The 21,734-nt window shown below is 53.8% G+C and overlaps 7 protein-coding genes across 7 annotated transcripts; 2 read left to right on the plus strand and 5 right to left on the minus strand.

Moving 5' to 3' along the window:
- Positions 1-198: 198 nt before the first annotated feature.
- Positions 199-2,003, plus strand: PG994_005718 (uncharacterized protein; the record flags this gene model as incomplete). Its single annotated transcript, XM_066857127.1, has 4 exons — positions 199-623; positions 675-760; positions 817-1,495; positions 1,580-2,003. 4 exons carry the CDS (start codon positions 199-201, stop codon positions 2,001-2,003), a joined length of 1,614 nt encoding a protein of 537 aa, XP_066716396.1.
- A 537-nt stretch (positions 2,004-2,540) lies between these two features.
- Positions 2,541-4,066, plus strand: PG994_005719 (thiamine diphosphate-binding protein; the record flags this gene model as incomplete). The annotated part of the gene is made up of 2 exons (XM_066857128.1): positions 2,541-2,738; positions 2,771-4,066. 2 exons carry the CDS (start codon positions 2,541-2,543, stop codon positions 4,064-4,066), a joined length of 1,494 nt encoding a protein of 497 aa, XP_066716397.1.
- A 457-nt stretch (positions 4,067-4,523) lies between these two features.
- Positions 4,524-5,770, minus strand: PG994_005720 (NADP-dependent oxidoreductase domain-containing protein; the record flags this gene model as incomplete). Its single annotated transcript, XM_066857129.1, has 2 exons — positions 4,524-4,992; positions 5,058-5,770. The coding sequence occupies 2 exons, from the start codon at positions 5,768-5,770 to the stop codon at positions 4,524-4,526; spliced, it is 1,182 nt and encodes a 393-aa protein (XP_066716398.1).
- A 1,233-nt stretch (positions 5,771-7,003) lies between these two features.
- PG994_005721 (uncharacterized protein) lies at positions 7,004-8,781 on the minus strand (the record flags this gene model as incomplete). The annotated part of the gene is made up of 2 exons (XM_066857130.1): positions 7,004-8,690; positions 8,774-8,781. 2 exons carry the CDS (start codon positions 8,779-8,781, stop codon positions 7,004-7,006), a joined length of 1,695 nt encoding a protein of 564 aa, XP_066716399.1.
- A 2,122-nt stretch (positions 8,782-10,903) lies between these two features.
- Positions 10,904-11,374, minus strand: PG994_005722 (uncharacterized protein; the record flags this gene model as incomplete). Its single annotated transcript, XM_066857131.1, has 1 exon — positions 10,904-11,374. The coding sequence occupies one exon, from the start codon at positions 11,372-11,374 to the stop codon at positions 10,904-10,906; it is 471 nt and encodes a 156-aa protein (XP_066716400.1).
- A 1,064-nt stretch (positions 11,375-12,438) lies between these two features.
- PG994_005723 (VPS9 domain-containing protein) lies at positions 12,439-16,684 on the minus strand (the record flags this gene model as incomplete). The annotated part of the gene is made up of 3 exons (XM_066857132.1): positions 12,439-13,259; positions 13,317-16,262; positions 16,345-16,684. 3 exons carry the CDS (start codon positions 16,682-16,684, stop codon positions 12,439-12,441), a joined length of 4,107 nt encoding a protein of 1,368 aa, XP_066716401.1.
- Positions 16,685-17,986: 1,302 nt separating this feature from the next.
- PG994_005724 (uncharacterized protein) lies at positions 17,987-21,346 on the minus strand (the record flags this gene model as incomplete). The annotated part of the gene is made up of 2 exons (XM_066857133.1): positions 17,987-18,718; positions 18,770-21,346. The coding sequence occupies 2 exons, from the start codon at positions 21,344-21,346 to the stop codon at positions 17,987-17,989; spliced, it is 3,309 nt and encodes a 1,102-aa protein (XP_066716402.1).
- Positions 21,347-21,734: the final 388 nt, after the last annotated feature.

Genomic DNA, 21,734 nt, shown 5'->3' on the forward strand with positions numbered 1-21,734 from the left:
TCGGGATCATACATGCCGGCATATCGGAATTCCCATGTCTAAAACAGAGAGGCATGATAGGATAATGAGGCGGTCGAAAGCTAAGATAAAGCTTTTGGCTACGCCGGTCTCATTGAGTTGACATGCTCGAGGGTTTTGATGAAACTCACGGTGTAGTCTCTGGTTCGTTCCTGGAACGATTCTACTCGACTTGCCATCATGGGCCTTCTTTCGCTATGGAAGTCCAGCGACCTGGGCAAAGAGCTAACACTGCCTCTGGTTGCCATCAGCGGCTACTCGGGCCTGACCGGCGCCGGGTTCGGCTGGGACAACTGCTACTGGTCTGGGTTCCTGGGCATGGCGCAGTTCGCCAAAGACTTCGGCGTTTTCGACAGCGCCACGGGCACCTACTCGATCCCCGCATCTTGGCAGTCGGCGGGCAGCGGTGCCCCGATGGCCGGCATCGCGATCGGGTGTCTGCTCGCAGGGTTCGTCGGGCACAAGTACGGCCGCGTCAAAACCTTTCTACTGGCGGCTGCGATTGCTATCGTGGGCATCCTGATCCAAGTGACCGCGATAAGGAAGTTCTGGCAACTCATGGCAGGCCGCATCATCAACAGTGTCAGTATGAGGCTGGTCTGCAAGTAAGTTGGCAACGATGCTCACTGCTGGCTTTTGGCGAGTGACTGATATAGTACGGGCTCTAGTGTCGTTCCTACCTATCAGAGTGAAGTAGCGCCAGCCAAGATTCGAGGATCGCTGATCAACATATATCAGTTCTGTAAGTTGGCAACCAGTTTAGCCTAAGAAATTTGGCTCCTGACCCCTGGCATGCAGGGCAGCTTGTTGGCGCTACCATGGCAGCTGTCTCGAACTGTGGCTTCAAGGACCGAACAGATCAATGGGCGTATCGCGTCACCATCATCCTCCAGTTCATTATCCCCGCCGTCCTCATCGTCGGAGGCATCTTCCTGCCCGAGTCGCCACGGTGGCTCGTCGGCCAGCAACGCAACGAGGAGGCCCGAAAGGTGCTACACTTCCTCCGACGCGGGACTCCCGGGGCGTTCATCGATGAGGAGCTAGCACTGCTCGTGGCGGCAGAAGAGCAGGATCTGGAATTATACGCGCACTCATCGTGGGTCGACACCTTCACCGGTACTAACCTGCGCCGCACCGCGATATCGGCTGGCGTGCAATGCCTTCAGCAGGCGCAAGGCAACTCCTTTATCATACAATATGCCGTCGTATTCCTGCAGTCGATCGGTGTCCAGGACAGCTTTGAGGCCCTCATTCTGCTCTACTTTGTCAATTGCGTTGCGTCAAGCATGGCCTTCTACTTCGTCGACAAGATCGGTCGACGCCCTCTCATGGTGGGGGGAGCCTGTATCATGGCAGCGTGCATGTTCATTCTGGCTGGGCTCACCGGGTTCCAACAGGAGAGCCTCGGCGCCCAGAAGGGCGCTCTGGCATGTCTTTTCATTTGGCAGTTTGTTCAAGCCATCGCATGGGCTTCATGGTATGCGGCCAGACCCCGACCCAGCCATGCCCCTAACCTGGAGGGCCCAAAAAAAGAACCAAACTGGTGTTAACTTTTCTATAGTGTTTGGATCGTCTGCGCCGAAGTGCCGAACCTCGCCGTCCGTGAGAAGACCGTCACGACTGCTACGTTCAGCGGCTTCTCGGTCGGCGTGCTGGTCACTTTCGTCAGCCCCTACATGCAAAACACAGGGTACGGCAACCTCCAGGGCAAGATCGGCTTCGTCTGGGGCACCGGGTCCCTAATCGCGGCGATGTGGGCCTTCTTCGTCCTGCCGGAGCTCAAGGGTCGCACGCTGGAGGAGCTCGACGAGATGTTCCAGAAGCGCGTCGGCGTGTTCGCCTTCGGCAAATACCAGACCACCGGCGCCGGGACCCAACTCCGGGTCGTCGAAGCCCTAGCGGTTGACTTGGGCGAGAATGCGAAAACAGTGGCGGAGGTTACTGAGGAGGGATTGGGCGCCAAGAAAGCTTTATACGCAGAGTAGACGACTCGATATAAGCAATTACGTCCTAGGACACGGTTTGGACGAGTAAGTAGTTTTGATATTATTGTATTAAAGCATATCCCTGTTTAGTCGGGAATATTCATTTTAAAGGGCAAATTTTATTGGTTAATGGCATCCCTTCTCCCCGGTTATTGATTAGGTACTTACCCACCTGTAGTTTTGAAGACAGTTGCATCCCTCGAATCTCATTCTCATTTCACAGTCAGCTAGCTCTATGTTGGAGATCTATTCCCAGTTCGGTCGCTACTCACTAGACTATACTTCGAAAGTCATTGACGTGACATCCAGAGGTGAGCGGCGCGATGGCGACCTCTCCGCTCTTTGTCAATGTTTGCATTGGCACGCTCTTAGCTGTCGTTGCCATGCAAGCGGTAGCTTTTCTGGCGGACACATGGAAAAGAGAAGTCTCATGAAGAGACTCGGCGAGCAAGGCAAGGTGAGCCAAACCATTCAAAAGTTGGCCGCTAAGGTTGAAATATCTACTTGCGCGGAAATCTGATTTTTTGCCACCAGCCAATGCCGCCCTTCAATATAGTCATGGGCCATCTCCTGGAAGCGAAAGCCGCCGTGGACGTGTTGCTCCCGGAGGCCCATAGCGTCTACATCCTGAACCGGCTGGCGACCAAGTACGCACCCCACGGCGCGTATTACGTCGACTTCACCCCCATGGCCTGGCCCATGCTGGTCGTGACGGATCCGCACCTGGCCACGCAGGTGGTCGAGCACCCATCGTGGGCGCCTACAAGCCCGAAGAGCTCTACGCCTGGTTCCACCCCATCACCAACGGCCAGTCGCTGTTCACGCAGAACGGCGCCGCGTGGAAGCACGACCGGAACTACTTTCTGCCCTTCTTCAGCAACCAGAACCTCGACGCGTCGATGCCCTTTGTCGTCGGCCAGATGGCCATCTTCCGCGATATGCTCCGGGAGAAGGCCGGCAAGGGTGATAATAGCGGCAGTGACATGTTCGTCCTCGAACCGCTTGTTCTTTCCATGATGAACGATATCATCGGCAAGTTGGTCCTCAATGCCGACCTGGGCACACAGCACGGCTCTCACCCGCTGGCCAAAACCATGCTACGACAACTGCAGCTCAAGTTCGCCGTCAACAATCCGTTGGACAATCTGGGCAAGCTGAATCCTCTAAAACTTTTCAACCTATGGAACAACAGCCGCATGCTTGACGACCAAATCAAGTCACAGATCGATACAAGACTGCAGGTCTGGCGCTCGGAGAAGTCGCAAGACGAGCAGAATGACTTCAAGTCTTTGTTGGACGTCGCGCTGGATACGTACTTCGGACGAGACGGCGCTTCCTCGCCCCGGGATGGCGTCAGTTCCACTTTCTCGAAAACGCTATGTTCCCAGATGCGCAAGTTCTTCTTTGCCGGCTACGACTCGACGGCATCAACCATGGCTTACTGCTGCTACACCGTCTGGAAGCACCCAGAGGTCCCCAAGAAGATGCACGCAGAGCACGACCAAGTCTTCGGAAGCCGTGTCGACTCTGCCATGGATACCATCAGCGAGAACCCGGCCATTCTGAACTCACTCCCCTATACCACGGCTGCCATCAAGGAGACGATGCGGCTGTTCCCCGCCGCCAACGGCATCCGTCACGGCCACCGCGACCTCTTCTTGCGCGACGAGCAAGGCAACGAGTTCCCGACCGAGGGATGCTCCGTCCAGATGCTGCACTACGCGATCCAGCGCAACCCGAAAGTGTGGGCACGGCCCCTGGATTTCCTGCCGGAGCGGTTCCTAGTGGAGCCCGGGCACGAGCTGTATCTGGCCAAGGGCGCCTGGAGGCCGTTCGAGTACGGCCCGCGCCTGTGTACGGGCCAGCAGCTCGTCATGAAGGAGGTGAAGACGTTCCTGGTCCTCCTGGCCCGCGAGTTCGACATCGAGGAATGCTACAGCGAAATGGACGGGGACAGGAAGATGGATCTGACACATGTAGATTTCGAGAAGGCGCACTTGGTCGAAGCAGGAGCCGCACATCCACGAGCAAACTTCCCGTGCAGGGTATCATTCAGCGGATAACAGGCTTCCACGTCCACTTGATCTAATATGCCAATAACAACAATGCCATATCTTAGCTTGGCTCTCTCGGTACTATTGATTCTTTTCTATATCTGGGAGGTGAACGAGGACTTTCACCCATTCATATATATGGTCAAGGTCAGTGGGTATTCAACCACTAATTGCTTAGGTTTTGTGGCGAGAAGACAGAGCCTAGCCAAAGCGAGTATAGGTTTTACTACGCTCAGAGGACAACCAACTATCGCTCCGCCACTGCCTCTAAGGCAGTACAGTACAGAAGATCCCCAACACTAAGGCTAGGATTAGGGGTTGAAATGACGCTCGAACAGACGTGCCCACGAGAAGACTAATGAGCGCAATGTGCGTTCAAAGATTTGATGATTCACTGAATTTGGCAATTCACACACGCCTATCCATGCCATTTAGCCACAACAGGTTGATTAATCAAAGGGGCCGCCTAGGTCGAGCTGGGCTGGCGCGCATTGGGGAAAACCACAGTGGCCGCGCGAGCTAACATGGTGCTGCTCCCCGAGATGTTGGGATCCGGGCCCAGCATATCGTGCGGGAAACCGACGGCGAACGGCTTCACGCTCTCCAGAAAGGCGATTTGCTCCGCCGTCAGCTTGATGCTCAGCGCCGCGATGTTCTGCTTCAGGTGCTCGATCTTGCGCCCGCCCACGATGGGGAACACGTAATGGGCCTTGGCACGCACGTAGGCCAGGGCGATGGCGGTCACGGACTCGGTGCCGTGCTCCTCTGCGACCTTGGCCAGGGCCGCGCTCATCTTGGCCTCCTCCTCGGTCTGCTCGCCTTGGTTGTATATGGCGCGCAACCCCTCGCCGGCGTTCTTCCGGCGCTCGAGCTCGGCCTTGGTCTGGAATTTACCTCCGCCTAGAACATCCCAGCTGTACGTTTGTTTGGTTCGACTGTTAGTGTGTATTCATCGCATAGTCCGTGAGATCCATCAATAAGACACACGGAACCGACTTACGGAGCGAGCGCCATGCCAAACGTGCGAGCCATGGGGATGATGTCCCTCTCCATGTCCCTCCGCATGATATTCCAGCGCCCCTGATAGATGCTGAAGGGCGTCTTGCCGTGCGCGACGGCGTACGTGTTGGCGGCCGAGACCACCCAGGCCGGGGTGTCACTGACGCCCAGGTACAGAACTTTGCCCTGCTCGACGAGTATGTGCAGGCTGTCCATGACCTCCTTGATGGACGTCTTGTAGTCCCACCAGTGCAGGTAGAGGATGTCGAGGTAGTCAGTGCCCAGCTTGGCCAGGGAGTCGCGCACGCTGACGTGCAGGCTGCGGCGCGAGTTGCCCGTGTGGTTGGCGGCGCCGGACCCCTTGCCAAGGGCGTGGCTGCGGTAGTCGCTCGTGTACTTGGTCGCCAGCACCAGGCCGTCGCGGTTGCCGCGCTCCCGCATCCACTCGCCGAGCCAGGCCTCGGACTGCTCCTCCTGGTAGTGGTTGGCCGTGTCGAGGAAGTTGCCGCCGGCCGCGACGAAGGCGTCCAGCAGCGCGAACGCGGCCGCCTTGTCCATGGTCCCCATGAAGTCGCACCAGGCATCGCCGATCGACATGGCGCCCAGCTGCAGCGGCGAGACGTGCACCGAGGCGTTGGGCGACAGCACGCGCAGGCGGCCGAGCTCGGTGGGCGGCTCAGGCGCCGGGGCGAGGATGCGAGTGAGGGATGCCATGCTGGTTCAATGAGTATGTATGCCCGATGTGTGAGTATTCAGGATCTTGAGAGAGACGTGCTTGCGTTTGAACAAGACAAGGGAAGGTGCTGGGAAATAACGACAGTCTTGTATAGGCTCTCACCCTTCTAGTATAGGAACCGACTCAGTACAGCAGATATCCATATTTGTTTACGCCGTAAATACGTGAGGTCGGAGGATGTCACGGTGATTACCCGTCTTAATTCCTATCACCGACGATGATGGCGATGCTGAATTGAGGTGAGGGGCTGGCCGTTACGGTCTCCGCATGCACGCGCGTGGCGTGGATGAGCGCCATCTTGCCCGGACAATGGCAAGGTTCGTGTCCGATCAGATGGTCAGTTGAAGTACCCATTTTGTACCATCTCCCACTGCAGAAAGAGACGCTCCTCAGGTTTTCTGGGGTTGCGAAACAGGGGAAGGTAGGGACTGGCTCTTCACAGCACTCAGTATATGTAATGTAATGATTGAGGACCGCGCGTAATGCAGGGCGCAATGAGACTCGACTGGCCCAAGCAGCAACGCCTTCTCCAGATCTACAAAACGAAACTAAATATCGAAGGATGGAAGGTGCCTTCCGAGCCATTGCCTCCCCCCAACTTTCTTCCCCTTTTTAAATCAAGGAGACTCAGCCATCCGTTTGTATTATATCGAGGTGATTTTTGAAATGAGAGACGCACCGCTACGAAAATTCTGCATAAGTCAAGTGCCCCTTTACGCTCTTCGTGATACTTCTGGACGCATATTATGTTAGTGGCAACCGGGTCTGGTAGATGGTAATGTAAAGATATACGCCAACCTAACAAGCAATGTCAGAGCACAAAACAAAAAGGCTCAGTGTTCATGTTGGGGATAAGACTTCAGCGAGCATCTTCGAAACTTCACAACAGGAACAGGACCAATTTATAGAAGGTATGCATGTATGTAATATCAAGAATGAGTGTATCATTAAAAAATAAGTAAGCTCTGATGTAACCATCGTGATCTGTGTTGGATCTGATAACGAATGCTCCAGTCCAATGACAAATCCCTAAACACCCCGACCGTTTTCATCAAGCCCATCGTTTCCCATCATCATAAATCTCGTCATACCCATATGCCAAATCATTATCCCTTAATCTAAATGTGTAGAAAGACCTGGGACCAGCCTAGGTCTCTTTCTTTCCCAGCCGACCAAGACACAGTGGAGTGTAGAGCGTAAAAGCCCTCTCTCTAACAGCCACCGTATCGCACACCACGCTTTCCAAGCTCCTTGCGTCCCACAGGGTCTTCGGGAAGCACCCAGCCCCTAGCGCGCTTGGCTTCACGCTTCTCGGCAAGCTGCGGCTGCGGCATCCAGTCGTCCTTAGGAAGGGCCTTGCGGCGCGTGCCATCGGCCGGCGCCCCAATCTCGGACTTCCAGGTAGCCTGGCCGGGGGCCGGCTCATCGTTGGCCATCATGCACAGGCCCCAAAGGGCGAGGCAGGCAGTCCACTTCTGCTCGCCCGCCTCGCTGTTATCGTTATTGTCATCGGAGCCCGTGGCCGCCAGCTGAACGCTGGTCACCTCAAGGTAACCAAAGTGGGGGACGCTCTCGCTGCCGTTGCGCACAATCACGAGCTCGATCTCGGTGAGTATGAAGCCATATCGGCAGCCATGCTCGCGCATGATGTGGTGCAGATGCGCGAGCCCGCGAAGGTACTCGACGCGCTTGATGTTGCCTTCCACGCGCATGCCCGTGTTGAAACGGTCGAAGCTCTTGACCAGGCCGACCACGCGAGCGTTGGGCTTTCCACCGAAGATGGCGGCAGCGCTTGAAGACTCTCCGGCCACGTTGGCAACGAAGATGTGGTCTGCGTTGGGAGACATCGACTTGGTAGTGGGAACCGAAAACTGCAGTGGGCGCTGCGAAGAGATTGAGAGCGCCGCGTTGAGCTTGGGCAGGTAGTACGCGCTATAGATGCCATGGAGGGCGGCCTCTGTCTCTGGGTTCCGCGACGAGGTCGAAGGCTGGGACAGAAGAGGCGCCGGGACAGGGCAGTTAAGAAGAGCCGAGGCATTGGGCAGAGAGAGTATGGTGGAGGCATTGAAGGAGCTCCATGGGCGGATCTGTCTTACATCCCACCAGAAGTGCTTGGTGTTGGGATCCCTGAGAGGGAATGAAATTGTGCGCACCAAGGACGGGGCCGGGTTGGAGGTGGTGAGGTAGTTCATGAGGGTCGTGGACTGGACAGGCTCGGGGGTGGATGCCATGCTGAGGGGCGACGGTGCACGGGGCGTGTACTGGGGAGCATACATGAACTGCTCAACCTGGGGCTGAGGGGCCGAAGGCACATAAGATGGCATCTGGCGGTAGGTGGGGAAGCCATATTTCTCAAGCGCGGGGCCGTCGAGGCTACAAGAGGATGCGCGGCGGGAGTGCATATCATCCTGAGGGAAGATAACTGGGGAGCACATGAGCGACTGGGAGAATTGGTTCTGCTCCTCAGCAACAGGGGCAAAGTAAGAGTTGGCGAAGTGGTTCAGAGTCTCCGGGTTGGTGTAGCTTCGAGCATGAGACGGGCGAGAGCCTGCCTGACGCCTGGACTTGGACTTGGAAATGGGCGTCGGCGTTGCCTTGACACGCTTAGGAGGGTTCTCGATGGCTTGATCTTGCGATCGGATCTTGGGCAACAAGACCGGACCATGTTGACGGATGGGAGGAGGAGACCTCGATGGCGTAGTGACGCGGGTGCTGACTGAGTCGGAGGGCGACGACTCGATGGTGGAGCAGAAGGAACCATACGAGCTTGAGCGAGCATGCCCGGGATGAAAGGGGATCTCGAGCAGAGACGGGTCAAAAGAGAAGCTCGGCGGGGTGGCCGGCTCGCAGGATGGGAATGTGAAGTCTTGGAAGTCAAAAGACATGTCCGCTGCCAGACTGTGGTGGATGTTGTGTTAGTCTCATCATAGGTATCATCCGTGTAAGTGAGAGTGGAAATAGTAGAACCAGGATATACGTACGAAGCCATGTCGAGAGATGTGGATGGGCTGCTGTCTAGCTTAGACAACAGTGGATTTGGATTATCGTGGTTATTGGGAAACAAGGGTTTGGAGACCAGCTCCGGCGTGAGTATTTCTTGCTTGCTTATTTGTTTTTATTGTTATTGTTGAAGCCGTGAAGCAAGATGTACGAGATGACAGCGAGAGATATGGGTATGTGTAAGTTGCTGTGAAGCAAGAAGAGGGATATCCAGGGTCGCGTAACTGGCGGCCAACCTCTTTATGGAGATCTAGTAACAAGTTTCAAACAATAGACGACAGGAGGAAATAGGAAAGAATTGTATTGGACTGGAGCAGTTGAGACGGAAAGAGCATATAGACGGAAAGGGAACGACAGGTTGAGAGGGAGGAAGTCGGTCTCTTATCCTCGCGAGCCATAGGCCATCATCAGCCCACTCGGGCACAAGTCGAGTTGACGAGATGAGGTATGTGTGTACATCAATACCGCATTTCTGAAACGTGGAGAAGGAAAAGATACAAGCCCATTCGGCTCGTCGTATTTTTCTTTCTTCAAAGTGTGTGTATGCAAGAGCCCGAACCAGTTTTGTGGATGGGTTTCTTGGTCTAGACGGGAGGCCGGCCTAGTATTGGGCTGGGTTGAGGTTGATGTGCGGTTCCCTTCACTCACCTACAGAAAGAAAGATTAGGTAGGGTGGAGCCATATAGTATGAGTACATGCCACCTAGGCGGCAGATGGATAGATCTTGGGGGTATCCCGACCTGGTATTGACGGTCTGGCTCCCTGCGACCAGCGCGGAAGCCATGCAGCAAGCAACAGTACATCGTCGTTCCCCGTTGATAGTCGTTGACGACCCCTGTCAAGCCATCAAAGACATCCAGCCTATCAGCGGCCAGAGACGCCAGAGACCAGCACCGTCCGAGGTCGAATTGGCGCACCTGGTGGATTCGCTAGATTTCACTGGATTCCCACAGGATTCATAGACTTTTCAGGGTGTTTTCCCTACTGCCAATACAGTATGAACCCCATCCAGGCCGGTACAAGCGGTCGCCAGTCCCATCGCTCAATGCAGACCTTGCAGAAAAAGAGTGCATCGTTCCATGCAGCTAGCCAAAGACTGGCGTCTATGACTCACTCAAATAGCAACACATGGCGGGCCCGGCTGCATTAGCCTCGCTTTCCTAGTTGCTTTTTTGTTTTTGTGGGATGGGAAGCATCATGCCCGCCAAACGCGCTGTGGGGGATATACACATACACATCCGGTAACATGACTGACTTGAGCTAAACTCCAATTCGACACGTCCATATCGCAGGACTCGTCCACGTCGCGATGCGATGCGATGCGATGCGATGCGCTGCGTGCCCGTGTCGGAAGGAGGGTGTTGTCGCGACGAACCAGAAAACCTCGCGACACCGGCTCCCTTCCTGAGAGGACAATTGCTAGCGTGACTTGGGCAGCAGTGCTTTTGTGCGCGCACCTGCTCGTCCATGAAAGCCATTCATTATTCACTTATGTCTGCATTGCGCAGTACCGTAGTATCCTTCAAGCGCCAATACCACCAGTCAATGGCTCAAGGTTCTCGTCTAGTAGTAGTATTGAAGCAGGCACTGCCTGTGCATGCCCTGCTGACTACCTTCATTCGATAATTGTCTGAAGCTTCCGGGTGATTTGCCGCGTCATTCCGACAATGCAATGTAGAATGCATCATCGTCCGCTGCTATTTTTGTCGCCCGCTTAAGCTTTGGGGGTCAAAAGGCAGAACGGTCACTTTGGTAGGTAAAGTAGGCGCCTACGGAAATGAGACAGTCCCAGAGGGCCGGCGGGCGACAGTGCAGAGACAGAGAGAGAATGCGAAGTAAGTTGCGCTGTGTGTAGCCGCCCGCGCGGTTAGTCAGTCAGCGGCTACAATATGGCAGAGAGCATAAGCAAAAAATGGGCCAAGATGGCTCTACCATCTACCCCTAGCTCAGCAATTCCAGTGCATAAAATGGTGGAAATTGGGGGCAGATCGGCTGCTACAGCGCCTAGAAGTCCCTGTAACGTGCCCTGAAGCACCTGTGTAAAATTGCACTCGGCCGGTTTTCTGTCAGCGGGCGCTTGTCTCATAAGGCGAGACGGGTGAGGATCATGGTCAGCTGCTGGGGCGTCTGCGCATACCGAACAGACCCGTGACATCTTCCGGGGTCCGGGGCCAGCCAGCCCGTCTGATTTTCGTCGTCATCTCATCATCTTCATGCCACCGCCGACCGGTGTGTGTGTGCGCAACCGCGCGCGCGCGCGAGAATATTTTCTTTGCACAGCCGCACTCTGTCTTCGCGGGCGCGTAAATACCTTCCGCCCTGTGTCCCTCTACTAGCCACGTGAGGTGGTCGAGTGAGGCGCGAAGGTTGAGCGAAAAAGCAGAGAGAAACCCCACTGCTCCCCACCGCCCTCCCCCCCTCTTGGCGAATCTGATTGGCACGTCAGCACGCGCCCACAGTCCCATGCGGCGCGAGCTTGACTTCAGCCCAATCGGGAGGTCGGACGACCTCCACCCCACCATCGCGACCGTGTTGATTTCGGGTCGATTGGCCTGGAAGCCTTCAAGTTGTTTCCTCGGCATTTTAGCTCGCCTTTCCACTCCAGATTGGCGGGAAGCCCTCTTGAAACATTTTTGTTTGACTGTTTCAGGTTTCCCATCCCGGCTCTAGAGGCTCTCTCCTGAGCTGCTCGTGGCCTTAGGCTGCATGCAAGTATGACTGGTTTTCTACCCGTCGGTGGATATGCTACCAGGATTTTGGTATGTAGGGAGCTATGACCAGCCACCAGCGCATCGTCATGATCGTCTTTTGGGGGTCGGTTCTGCATATTGCGACTAGGAAGAATGACTCACTGACTAGTCCATCTACTATTACAATATGCATTACCCATGGACATCCATGTTCCTAGTATACAACTCATAGATAATCGGGGGCGGAGGAATCTGCCGGCTCGACTCTGGCTCAACACAAACATCATCCCGTCCGGGATATATCCAAATCCAAAAGTCCAGTGGCTGGGAAGCCACGTCGTTCACTACAACTCGTATGCAGGGGGCCAAACCGTCCAGATGGTGTTAGTTTCTGCCCATTGGACACATCAGCTATATGGCTTGGATGGAAGTAGCGGTGATCTTGTCATGTGTGATCTGGCCCGAGTTGGTCGTAATAGCTCGCTCGGGCTTAGGTGTCTGGTGATGGTATGGCCCATTACTCGACCGACTTCGAAACCCAAGTACCGACACTGCCACTTCTGAAGAGCTGATCTCACACTTCGGGGGATTGATAAAGCCCTGTCGGGCTGCCTCCAAGTGATTCTGCATTTGTGTGAAGCAACTTCATGGTGGATGGCTGCCGCGTTGTCCCACCCTCGTTTCGCTCGCGGGACAACGTCACTCGATGCCCTACAATTAGTCTGGAAGTTCGCCACCGGCACCCCTCGCTTCATGTAGTAGGGAGCCTAGGCTTGTGGATGTGGCCCTTCGACATTGGCATGCAACGCCGAGGGTTCTCGTGCTCATGTGAATCACATGATGTGATGGTGAGCCTGATAGCTGCTCTATTCAAATGGGTCATGTCCAAGTCGCGTTGTCTTCGCGTCTATTATATCATCATCTGTTCGTAATGACAACGGCAATCCGACATGCGTCTATAGTGTAGCTTTCAAGGAAGCCCCTCCAGCAGCACCCATGGCACTGGACTCGCCACCCTCGCTTGAGTCGGCTGGCGTCCCTTGACTGCGGCCGTTCTCCATGGAGATGAGGGGCTCGCCACCCGGCACGTCTTCCTGGGTAGCCGAGGCTGCTCTTACTGCCTGGACCTCCTCATTATCAGCCTGCCTTTGCCTCGCCTTGATCATCTCGAGTTCATCCACGACGCCGTCAACCTGAGTGGCGGCAGGACGCTCCACTTCCACTGGGCCTGGAACGTCCTCTTTGAGCCTCCTGAGCGCCCTCCGTAGCCCCTCGAGTCTGCATCTCTCTTGGACCACCATGCCCCTGGCGTATTCCCGGATTGCTCGCCTGGCCATCTTTTCGTGCATCTCTTGCCAGCCCGCAAGCTCACCTGCCACAACTTGTTGTGTGTATCGGAGCTCCCTGCCTATCTCCTCTACCTCCTTCACCTTTTCTTTGGCGCGTTCCTCCTTCTCTTCGTTCATCCGTTGGCGGGTCTCATCGAGCAAACCAAGTGGCCATCGTGTGGACCGTGAAAGTGAGTTGTATGAGCGCTCTATGCTTTTTCGAGTAGAAACAATCTGTGCTACAAGCTGTGGTGGGCGCGCGAGGGCCGCCAGCATTGCAGCAATTGTGGACTGGAGAGCTAAGAGAGTAGTATGTAGGGTTGTGGAAGGCAATGACGCTTGTGGGAGGAGGTTACGTGTATAAGTTTCGAAGGCTGAAATATACGTCGGGGGCAAGAATGCTAGGTTGGAGACTTGCTTTGACAGTAGCGCTGTAGCATCGTAAAGGTCTATCACTCGAGGTTCAGCTCGTGTTTCGAACATAGGAGGAAATGGACTAAACTTACCGGTTGCAACCACGCTCAGTGCATTGGATCGTCTCGCAACGCTCTTCGTCGAGTAGTTGACACTTCGGACCATATCCCGCGCGTGGTCGACGAATTGCTCTACCTCTCGCATGTCTTCCAGTGGTTCCATCTCTTCACGTACTTTCTCCGCCCTTGTCTCGGCCTTTAGCCTACTGCGTTGCTCCATCATCTCAGCCTGCAGATCTGGAACTAGGAAGAACTCCCATAACATCTCATGCGTCGCGAAGGTAGGGTGCGCAAGGAGGATCTTAAGGAACCAGTCTGTACGTGTCTGGATATCTTTCAGCACTGCGCGAGATGGTTTGCTGGGTATCTGGAAAGGTGAGCGTTGGCCAGCAGGGTTGGGAATCCAAGATGCTGGATTCTCAATTGAGAGCAAGTGAGCCAGCCGGTCAAAATCGGCCATGGACCGCCGGCAAGTCGTCACGGTGAAGCTATTGTCGCTATTAGGGGCCCCGGACTTGATCACGAGGCGGATGGTAGCATCCTCAACGAAGAAAGACCGGACTACGCCCGTCACGCGAGCGTCGTCGGCTGAAGGCATCGAGAACAGAGTCAGATCATCGATCCTATTCCGTACCTCGTCATCTTTTGCCAACTCAACGGCTGTCAAACCCCGTAGCTCTTTGGCCGCAATATCGACACGCGGGTCTCCGTAAAGTGAGCGAACGACATCGAAACGGCCATATTTGCTAGCTACCATGAGCGCCGTGAACCTCTTCTCGTTGGTAGCGTTAACGTCCACATCACAATGCTGTAGTATCTTCATAATTAGCAGCGCGTCGTGCACGATATGCAGCAACGTGTTGCCTTTAGAGTCTACGTGATCATCCAAGTGTAGTGGTTGCCAATCGCCTTGCGCTTCGGTTGCCGCTTCGAGCCCAGCTTCGACCATGGCGTAGTAATCCACATGATCGTAAGATCTGCACAATGCAAAGAGCGGCGTCAGACCATTTTTGTCTTTTTGCCTCCAAGGTAGCAGCTTGCCAATGCGCCGGATTAGATACGGTGCGTGGAATAGGTAATGCGCGATGCTCCGACCCATATTGTCCTGTAGTGCTAGATAGCTCTTGACTTGCGCAGAGCTGACCGAGCTATTAACAAAGTCCAGTATTATGTCGATCAGTTCCGTATGGCCGAGCTGAACAGCAGCATTCAGAAGAGTAGTGTTTGAATTGTTGACATCCTGCAAGATCACCTCCGGTGGATAAAACTCTTTCAGCGACAGAAGGTATCGCAAGGTCTCAGGTCGTGCATTCTGAACTGCCATCATCGGCACGGACTCCCCGAAGGAATCCTGCGTTTGACAAAGGCGAGCAGCAGTTGTGTCACCCTCAAGCCCACTACCTGTCGTCGCAATACTTGTAGCTCTGGAGCGATATGAGTACTCTGATCCGCTGGACATACTCCGAATATCCATCGAAACCTTTTTAACACGTCTCCGAAGTGGACCTTGCACGTCTGTAGTCCCATCGGTTTGAAAAGGGAACACATGGCTGAGTCCAGATCCTTTGGAGTACGGCTCCGATATGCTATAGGTGCCAGAAGACCTCCTAGAAGAGCCGTTGACCATACTCCAACTCACAGACGGGGCCCGGCTCGAGACAGGTGATTGATCGACTTCGTCCTCCATGTCATCTTCGACTGTGTCGGCGTTCGGGTCCATTATTCTCTTCAATTCCCCTAGTTCGCCTTTGGATGTCGCGTCCCAGAGAGATTTATTGCGGCGACTGGCGCGTCTGAGACCGCTAGAATCACGTTGAAGGTAAGACAGGACAGCTTCGAATGTGCTCACAGCATATCCCATTTCGCCGCTTTCGACATCATCGATAAAAATGAAGTGGCGGATGTAGTTCAACCGAGCCTGTAGGTTCTTGACGCCGGCTCTGATAACCACGAAGAGAAGTAACGATACAAGCGTGTCGGCGTTGATGGTAAGGGGCGGCTTTTCTGCCGCTGAAGTACCGCTGATCTCTGGCCGCGCCTGTTCGGTTAGATTCGTAACGGATTTCATTGTGGACAGCAGTAGCTCCATCATTTCTTGCGGGCATAGGGCGGTAGACATCTTTCCGAATTCCTCCACAGCTCGGCCAAGATAGACTACGAGCAAATGCTTCTCCGGTAGGCCGCCCTCTATAGCCAGACCAAGTTGCGAAATGTCGATATGCTCCATCTGGCGAATCTTGGCTTCCAACTCTAGATCCTCTTGACGACGCATAGCTGCTAACCGTGTCCATATGAAGTTGTGGACATTTTCGGCTACATAGCGTTCGATGAGCCGCTCTACTAAGGGCCCCGTAAGCTCCGTGGTGGCACCCAACATCGACAGTTGCTGCTTGTCAACATTTTGGAACAGGTCAATTGCTGTGGTTACAGCCGTCTCTAACGAGGCTCTCATAACATCCTCATCTTCTTCGGAAAAGAAGCTTCTGGCCATATGATCACCATCAGCCCCGTTAAGACCCTGAACACTCTGCCTCCGCACGGATACACTATTCGATCGGGCCTTCTTCATGGCCGTGGTAATCGGACCGTCCGGCATAGGATCGGGAATGTGAGAAGCAGAGGGCGGCGGGGGAAGAGGCCGCTCAAAGACGGTGGTGAACTCGCGGAAGAGCTTCTCAAGGCCAGGTTGCATTTGTCGTGCGATCGCGGGGAAGTGGTTCAAGAGGTCATGAAAGCTCTTGACTTCTTTCTTCCTCGGCAGGCTGGGTTCTCCGTTCTCGATGGCGGCGGCCTCCTTAGCATCAGCCAGTATTTTCTTCGCCATGCCCTCTATGAAGACGGCTCTCGGAATTGGAATCTCCTCCCAGGTGCCCACCAACGGTCGGGAAATGTAGTAGATGAGCCATTGTCTCGGTTCGAGCGCGTCAGCGTACCATATTGTATCGCCAAGAATCTGGGCTTGAGCAAGCGTTCGAAATCCTGCGAGAATCGGATCAGTCAAGGTTGGGCGGCGATGGGGCTGCGGTTGAGTAGTATAGCATGCCAGAGGAACCATACAAACCTTTGTTGCTGTAAACGAAGGCGTCCTTGATGACGACGCTCCTCCCATTGACCGTGTTGTATTGGCGCGCCTTGCCCCTCAGCTCGCGCAAGTTGCCCACACCAGCATCTTTCCCTCCCGCTGTAGCCGCACTGCTAGGGATCTTGAGCACATGGCTTCCGAGGAAATCTTCAGACGCAATAACCTCTGCAGTCGGCGATCCAGCCTCGGTCTCGCGGGAGGTAAGAAGGACGTCGGCAGTCGGAACGAGGATGATATAGTGGTGGACGGGCGAGCACTGGCCGACAATGGGGTTGCCCGGTCGGAAGAAGGCGGCCAGGAAGGGGTTCAGAGGTTGCATTCAGGCAATTTGTCCTGATGATGCGAGAGGACTCTCTACCATGTTCTCCCAGCTTCAGGATGTCGCTGGGGCCCTGGCTTTTCGATGGCAAGGCTGGCTGGCGGGTTTGGAAGTGTCGGTTGCGATAGTTCAAGGGCCAGGTAGGTAAGTAGGTAGGTTGGTTCGAGTTCGTTCGGTCAGTCGCCCACGTCGTCCGTCAGTCACGTAAGGTACCCTGAGGTCCGCAATTGGAGAGCTACGGTAGTATGGTAGGTACCAAGCTCTAGGTTCAGGGCTGCTTATCGCTGATGCTTTTTGATGGAGCTGCCAAGAGCAGGTGTGCACAGAAGAAGGGCGACAAGGCAGCAGCAACTCCTCCTCAGGCTTCGGGCTGAGATCTAAGACAATTGGACAAGACAAGCCGACAGACAACGCTTTGCATGCGCTCTATGCGTGCTGAAAATACACAGTCATTTGGTCGGAAGTACATTGATGAATCAATCGAAATGGCGGTTTGATCTAGCAGCCCCCAAGATGAGTGACGCACGGTACGTAGATCTGCACTAAGCCTGCCAGGGAGTGGGAGGATCCTAGTTCCCACGTCCCCCAGGGCGAATTGCCCATAATGGGAACCACGGAACCCGGCAGTCCACTCAATGTCGGGTTGTATCACATGTTTTTATCCAATATCAGTTTCGTTTCGTCTTTCCACGGATGTGTATGTTGTAATGAGAAGAAATCAATTTTGCTAATTTTCTGGTGCCATGGTTGATGCGTCCACGTATGTTCCCAATAGGTATTCTTTTGACAGTATTACCAGTACTACGTACCAGTCATCTGGTCGATTGGGAAGCATCAAAACATGGGATGGGTGGCTGGTGCATTAACGTAAGGTACATTTTATGGCGCTGTACGTATGATCGAGTCATAACCCAATGTGGTGGGAACATGTGCATGAGTTAATTGGAATTCCATTGAATAGTATCATATTTCATCCAGACTTATGAGAGCATCTTCTTGAGCGCACCCAAGAGCAGAAACAGGGGCTTCTCCAGCGGTCGTTATACAAATAATACACATCCAAGCATACCCGATACCAGTATGTCTCAGTAATACCCAGTGATAGACCAATGAAGTCCATTCTTTTACACTCCTCTGCCCATCCCCGCCAGCGTAGAAAATCTGCTTTTTAGCTAATATACGAGCGGCGCGCTGGTTCCTTCTTCATGTTATCAGCCTCTCTCATGAGACCGATTTATTTATGCTAAATCCTACACCTTCACGCCCACTCCTGCCAATATAGGTAGCTAGCTCACTCTCTAGCTAATCTGCGAATGCAACGCGGGCTGTTTTCTTCTTCTTCTTGGTAGCAGACTCCTCCAAGGCGGATTCGTCTGTTCCAGATCCAGATGCCCCGCTACCAAACATGGAGGAGTAGGTTCTCTTTGCACCTTTAGATAGTATCGGTTCGGGATATAGGGCCTTCGCCTCCGGCTCTCCGTTTCTGCCCCTCGCGTTGCCCACCGATTTGCCCTTGCCTTCTGGTGATGCGAGCACCAAGCCTTCGTCGGGGTGGAAATCCCGCCCGAACCCGCGCCCAAAGATGAGTTGTGGCGTCTCCAGTCGTGCTGTCTGGGCCACATCAGGTAGGTTCTCAGGCATGGGCAGGATACGAGCGTTCAAGATCCAGTCGTGAATGGGCTGATCGTCGAGGATGGACTTGATCTTGCGATGCTCTGCCTGGGGTATTGCCTCTCGTCGTTCAACGATCAACTCCTCAATGCTTCCCTTCAACACCAGCGTCTCCACGCTGATAGGCTTAGGCTGAGTCAATCGTCGTGCTCGGCCGATAGCCTGTTGCTCGACTTGGGGATTTAGAACCGGCGTCAAGAAGTAGATCCGTGAGGCGGTCCTCATATCCAGCCCAAAAGCTGCTTGGGAAAGGTCCATCAGACAAACACGAAATCTGTCGTTTTCTAAGAAGGTCTGGATATATTGCCCGCGGCGCTGAGCAGAAAGTCCTTGCCTGGTATATATAAGATGCTGCACTTGTAACTAGCCAGTCGTGTTAGCCAATCCGTTGTTCAGAGGTTTCAGCTTACTTACTATTTCAAGAACCTGAGCCAGGTAAAAGGCAATGTTGTCATTTTCAAAGAAAACGATTATCTTCTCTTCGTTTTGGTATTTGACTATAGAATCGATGAGATATGTTAATTTTGACGATACTGTCGACACAATTCGAGTATTCGTCAAGGCTGCCGCAATCTCGATGTTACCGTATGAAGGGACATCATCCACTTCATCTAAGTCCCGATTTGCTTGTGAAGACGTCTTCAGGGATTGCGCTATCGTGTGGTGATCTACACCGACGGCGGTGCTCCCCGCCAAGGTGGACGAGGCCGATTCGCCTTCAACGCTCCCTGCCATGCTTAACATTCTCGTCTTCTCGGAGAGACCTTGGCGATCCATTGCACCAGAGTCCATCATCAGCTGTAGTGAAGTCGGTGCATCGATCATAGGATTCAAGAATCTTTGCAGAGCTTGTACCAAGCCTGCGTCAGTACAGATGGGCTCCCCATCTTGGGGATCCTCATCAGCAAGAGACCATGCTGGCGCGCGATCGTTGCCGCCGGGGAAGTGCTCGAGGTACAGAGGAAGCGCATGGTATGTGTTACTGATGTCTTTCAAGCCATTTTCACTTGCCACTTTTCCAAAAGCGATGGCATCTGCCAGCAACGCTCTGTCTGTTTCGCTGATAGGGACCTTTTTGTTCACCAAGAACTCCTCGGCCCTCTCCAAAGCATTATCGATTTCTTCGTCGGAGTAGAAAACTCCTCCGAAAAAGCTTGCTTGCTTAAGATTGCTGACTAACTGAAGAAGTGCCGAGCGTTGCTTGGCGTGGAAGAAGTAGTCCATGTCTGTCCGCTGTGATTGAACAGAATTGAAAATGATCATCATCGAAAAGAGGTTCAAGGCAAGCTTGTCTTGGTAAGATCCTTCCAATATGACGTTCCTGGTTTGTACTGGCGGAAGGGCAGCTTCAACGTCAGACAAACGGTGCCGGACCATTAGAGACTTCAGAGTCGTCTCGAGGCAGTGTATACTACCACAACTTTTCTTGGAGTGTTTTGGCTGCAACACGTAAACGCTCCAGTCTGCCTGGGTATCTCCGGCTTCATGCTTTGTATTCGACCACGGGCGGACTTTCAAAAACTTTGAAGCAATGTTGCCTATGCGGAGGAGGTCGTCTCGTTCCTGGACAGCAGGAGCTTCATCATGGTCTCTTGGGGCCCCCTTTCCAACGGCGCTGCGTCTACTTCCCACAAGATTCGATTCTAGTGGGATCGAAACTCCGTATAGTCCCTTTGTAGGTGTGCCTGTCACCACCCAGCGTATGTCGATCTCGAGCGCATCAAGCAAAACCATGAAGTCTGTTCTCCACTGTCGGCTTCCATTGCCAAGCCCATGGCCCTCATCAATGATGCAACGCTTGAAAAGTAGGCCTTGCAGGATACTGATCTCGTATCCTTGGTCGGTGTCGCGATCCCTCTCAATCTTCTCAATCCTACTTTTGGAGAACAGGATGATATCATAGGTTTTCAAGATGGAAGCGACTGGGATCTCCGACTTTAAGTCTTCGAGCACTAGGGTCGAAAGGCCGACAGTGTGTTTTTTTATCTCCTTCTGCCACTGTCGCACAAGATTGTTGGGCACGATGATGAGATTAGAGCTCGTGATCTGGACTTCTCTGCCGTACTGTGAGTGGGAAGCAGAGCTCCGTTTACCTCTCCTTGGTTGAACAAGAGTGTTGACAGCAGCTTCCAATTTGTAGAAGGCACGATTCTTGTTTCGTTCGAGGGCTTCCACACACATGTCGGGGATATCTTGAAATTGATCTTGACGCTGACGCCAAGGAACGGAATGGCGGTTTACGGCGGCAGCCGCCATATCCATAAGGCACGCCCTCTTCTCACGCTTCGGATTTAAGACCGTGTAAGGTTCTGGCGCTGTAGTGGGCATGCCTTTCGTGGCACATATTACCGATAAGCACATCAAAGTTTTGCCAAGTCCCATCTCTTCGCAAAGAAGTCCTCCTCGAATGGCATCGTAGTAGCGCGGTTCTTTCAGTACCTCGCCTCTGACAAAGTCTGAATACCACGAGTTGCCGTTTTGATCTGTTCTCTCCAGTAACCTGGGATCAAGCACGCGTCTGGGGACTAGCTCGCGCCGAAGCATCTCTGCGACTGATTTTCGTTGAATGGGTATGAGTGTGGTCTTGATCCCAAAGATATCGCTGTTTAGAACATCGCTAATCAATCCTTTACCAAAAGCATTCGGGATGTGGTGGATTTGAGGATCAGGCGACGGGAATTGGTTGAAGCGTTCCAGCAGAGATAACTCATCGTCTTCCTCCTTATTGCCACTCGTCTCACTCGTGCCATGGCTTTCGCTCCCATTCCAAGTAGTGGGCGAGTAGTCTAACTGCTTCAACAAGATCCCTAAGTCCTTGGACAGTTTGACGCCTTGTCGATCAATCGACACTCGATCCACATCATGAGGAAGGACGTAGACGCGGAGGATGTGGTTCCTCAACTCAAGCTGTATCCATTTGGCTCGAAATATGCCTGCAAAAGGAGCGAGTGTTGGCAATGCCAACAACGGAGCTTGGAGAGCATTTGGCATGGACAGATCCGCTGGGACATCATCGTGATCACGGCTCAGAAACCGCCAGCAATGATGAGTGGGTTGATTCCCGGTTTCATGGGATGTAAGCCTGTTCGTCTCATAAGATGACAGTTGAAGACACCCTGCCGGGATGTACTTCGAGAGCCAAGGCCGGTCCATGAGGATATTATCCGCCATTTGTTGGACTCCAAGCTGGTGCTACCTAGCCTGGGCTGTGTGTGCACGTGATGCGGCTGTACATGTGGAAACCTTATGCTGAGCTCCGTCTACAGGTATTATCGAGATACATGCATCGCACAAGCCAGCAATGGTGAATAGGGGCCCGGGGGCCGGAGGGCGTTAGGCTATGGATTGTCAATAGTGAGGTTGAATTTGATCGATTGTC

The sequence above is a fragment of the Apiospora phragmitis genome (genome assembly GCF_038363925.1).
Source record: "Apiospora phragmitis strain CBS 135458 chromosome Unknown utg000006l:1.0-5683423.0:1.0-5690449.0, whole genome shotgun sequence".
Classification (NCBI taxonomy): Eukaryota; Fungi; Ascomycota; class Sordariomycetes; order Amphisphaeriales; family Apiosporaceae; genus Apiospora; species Apiospora phragmitis.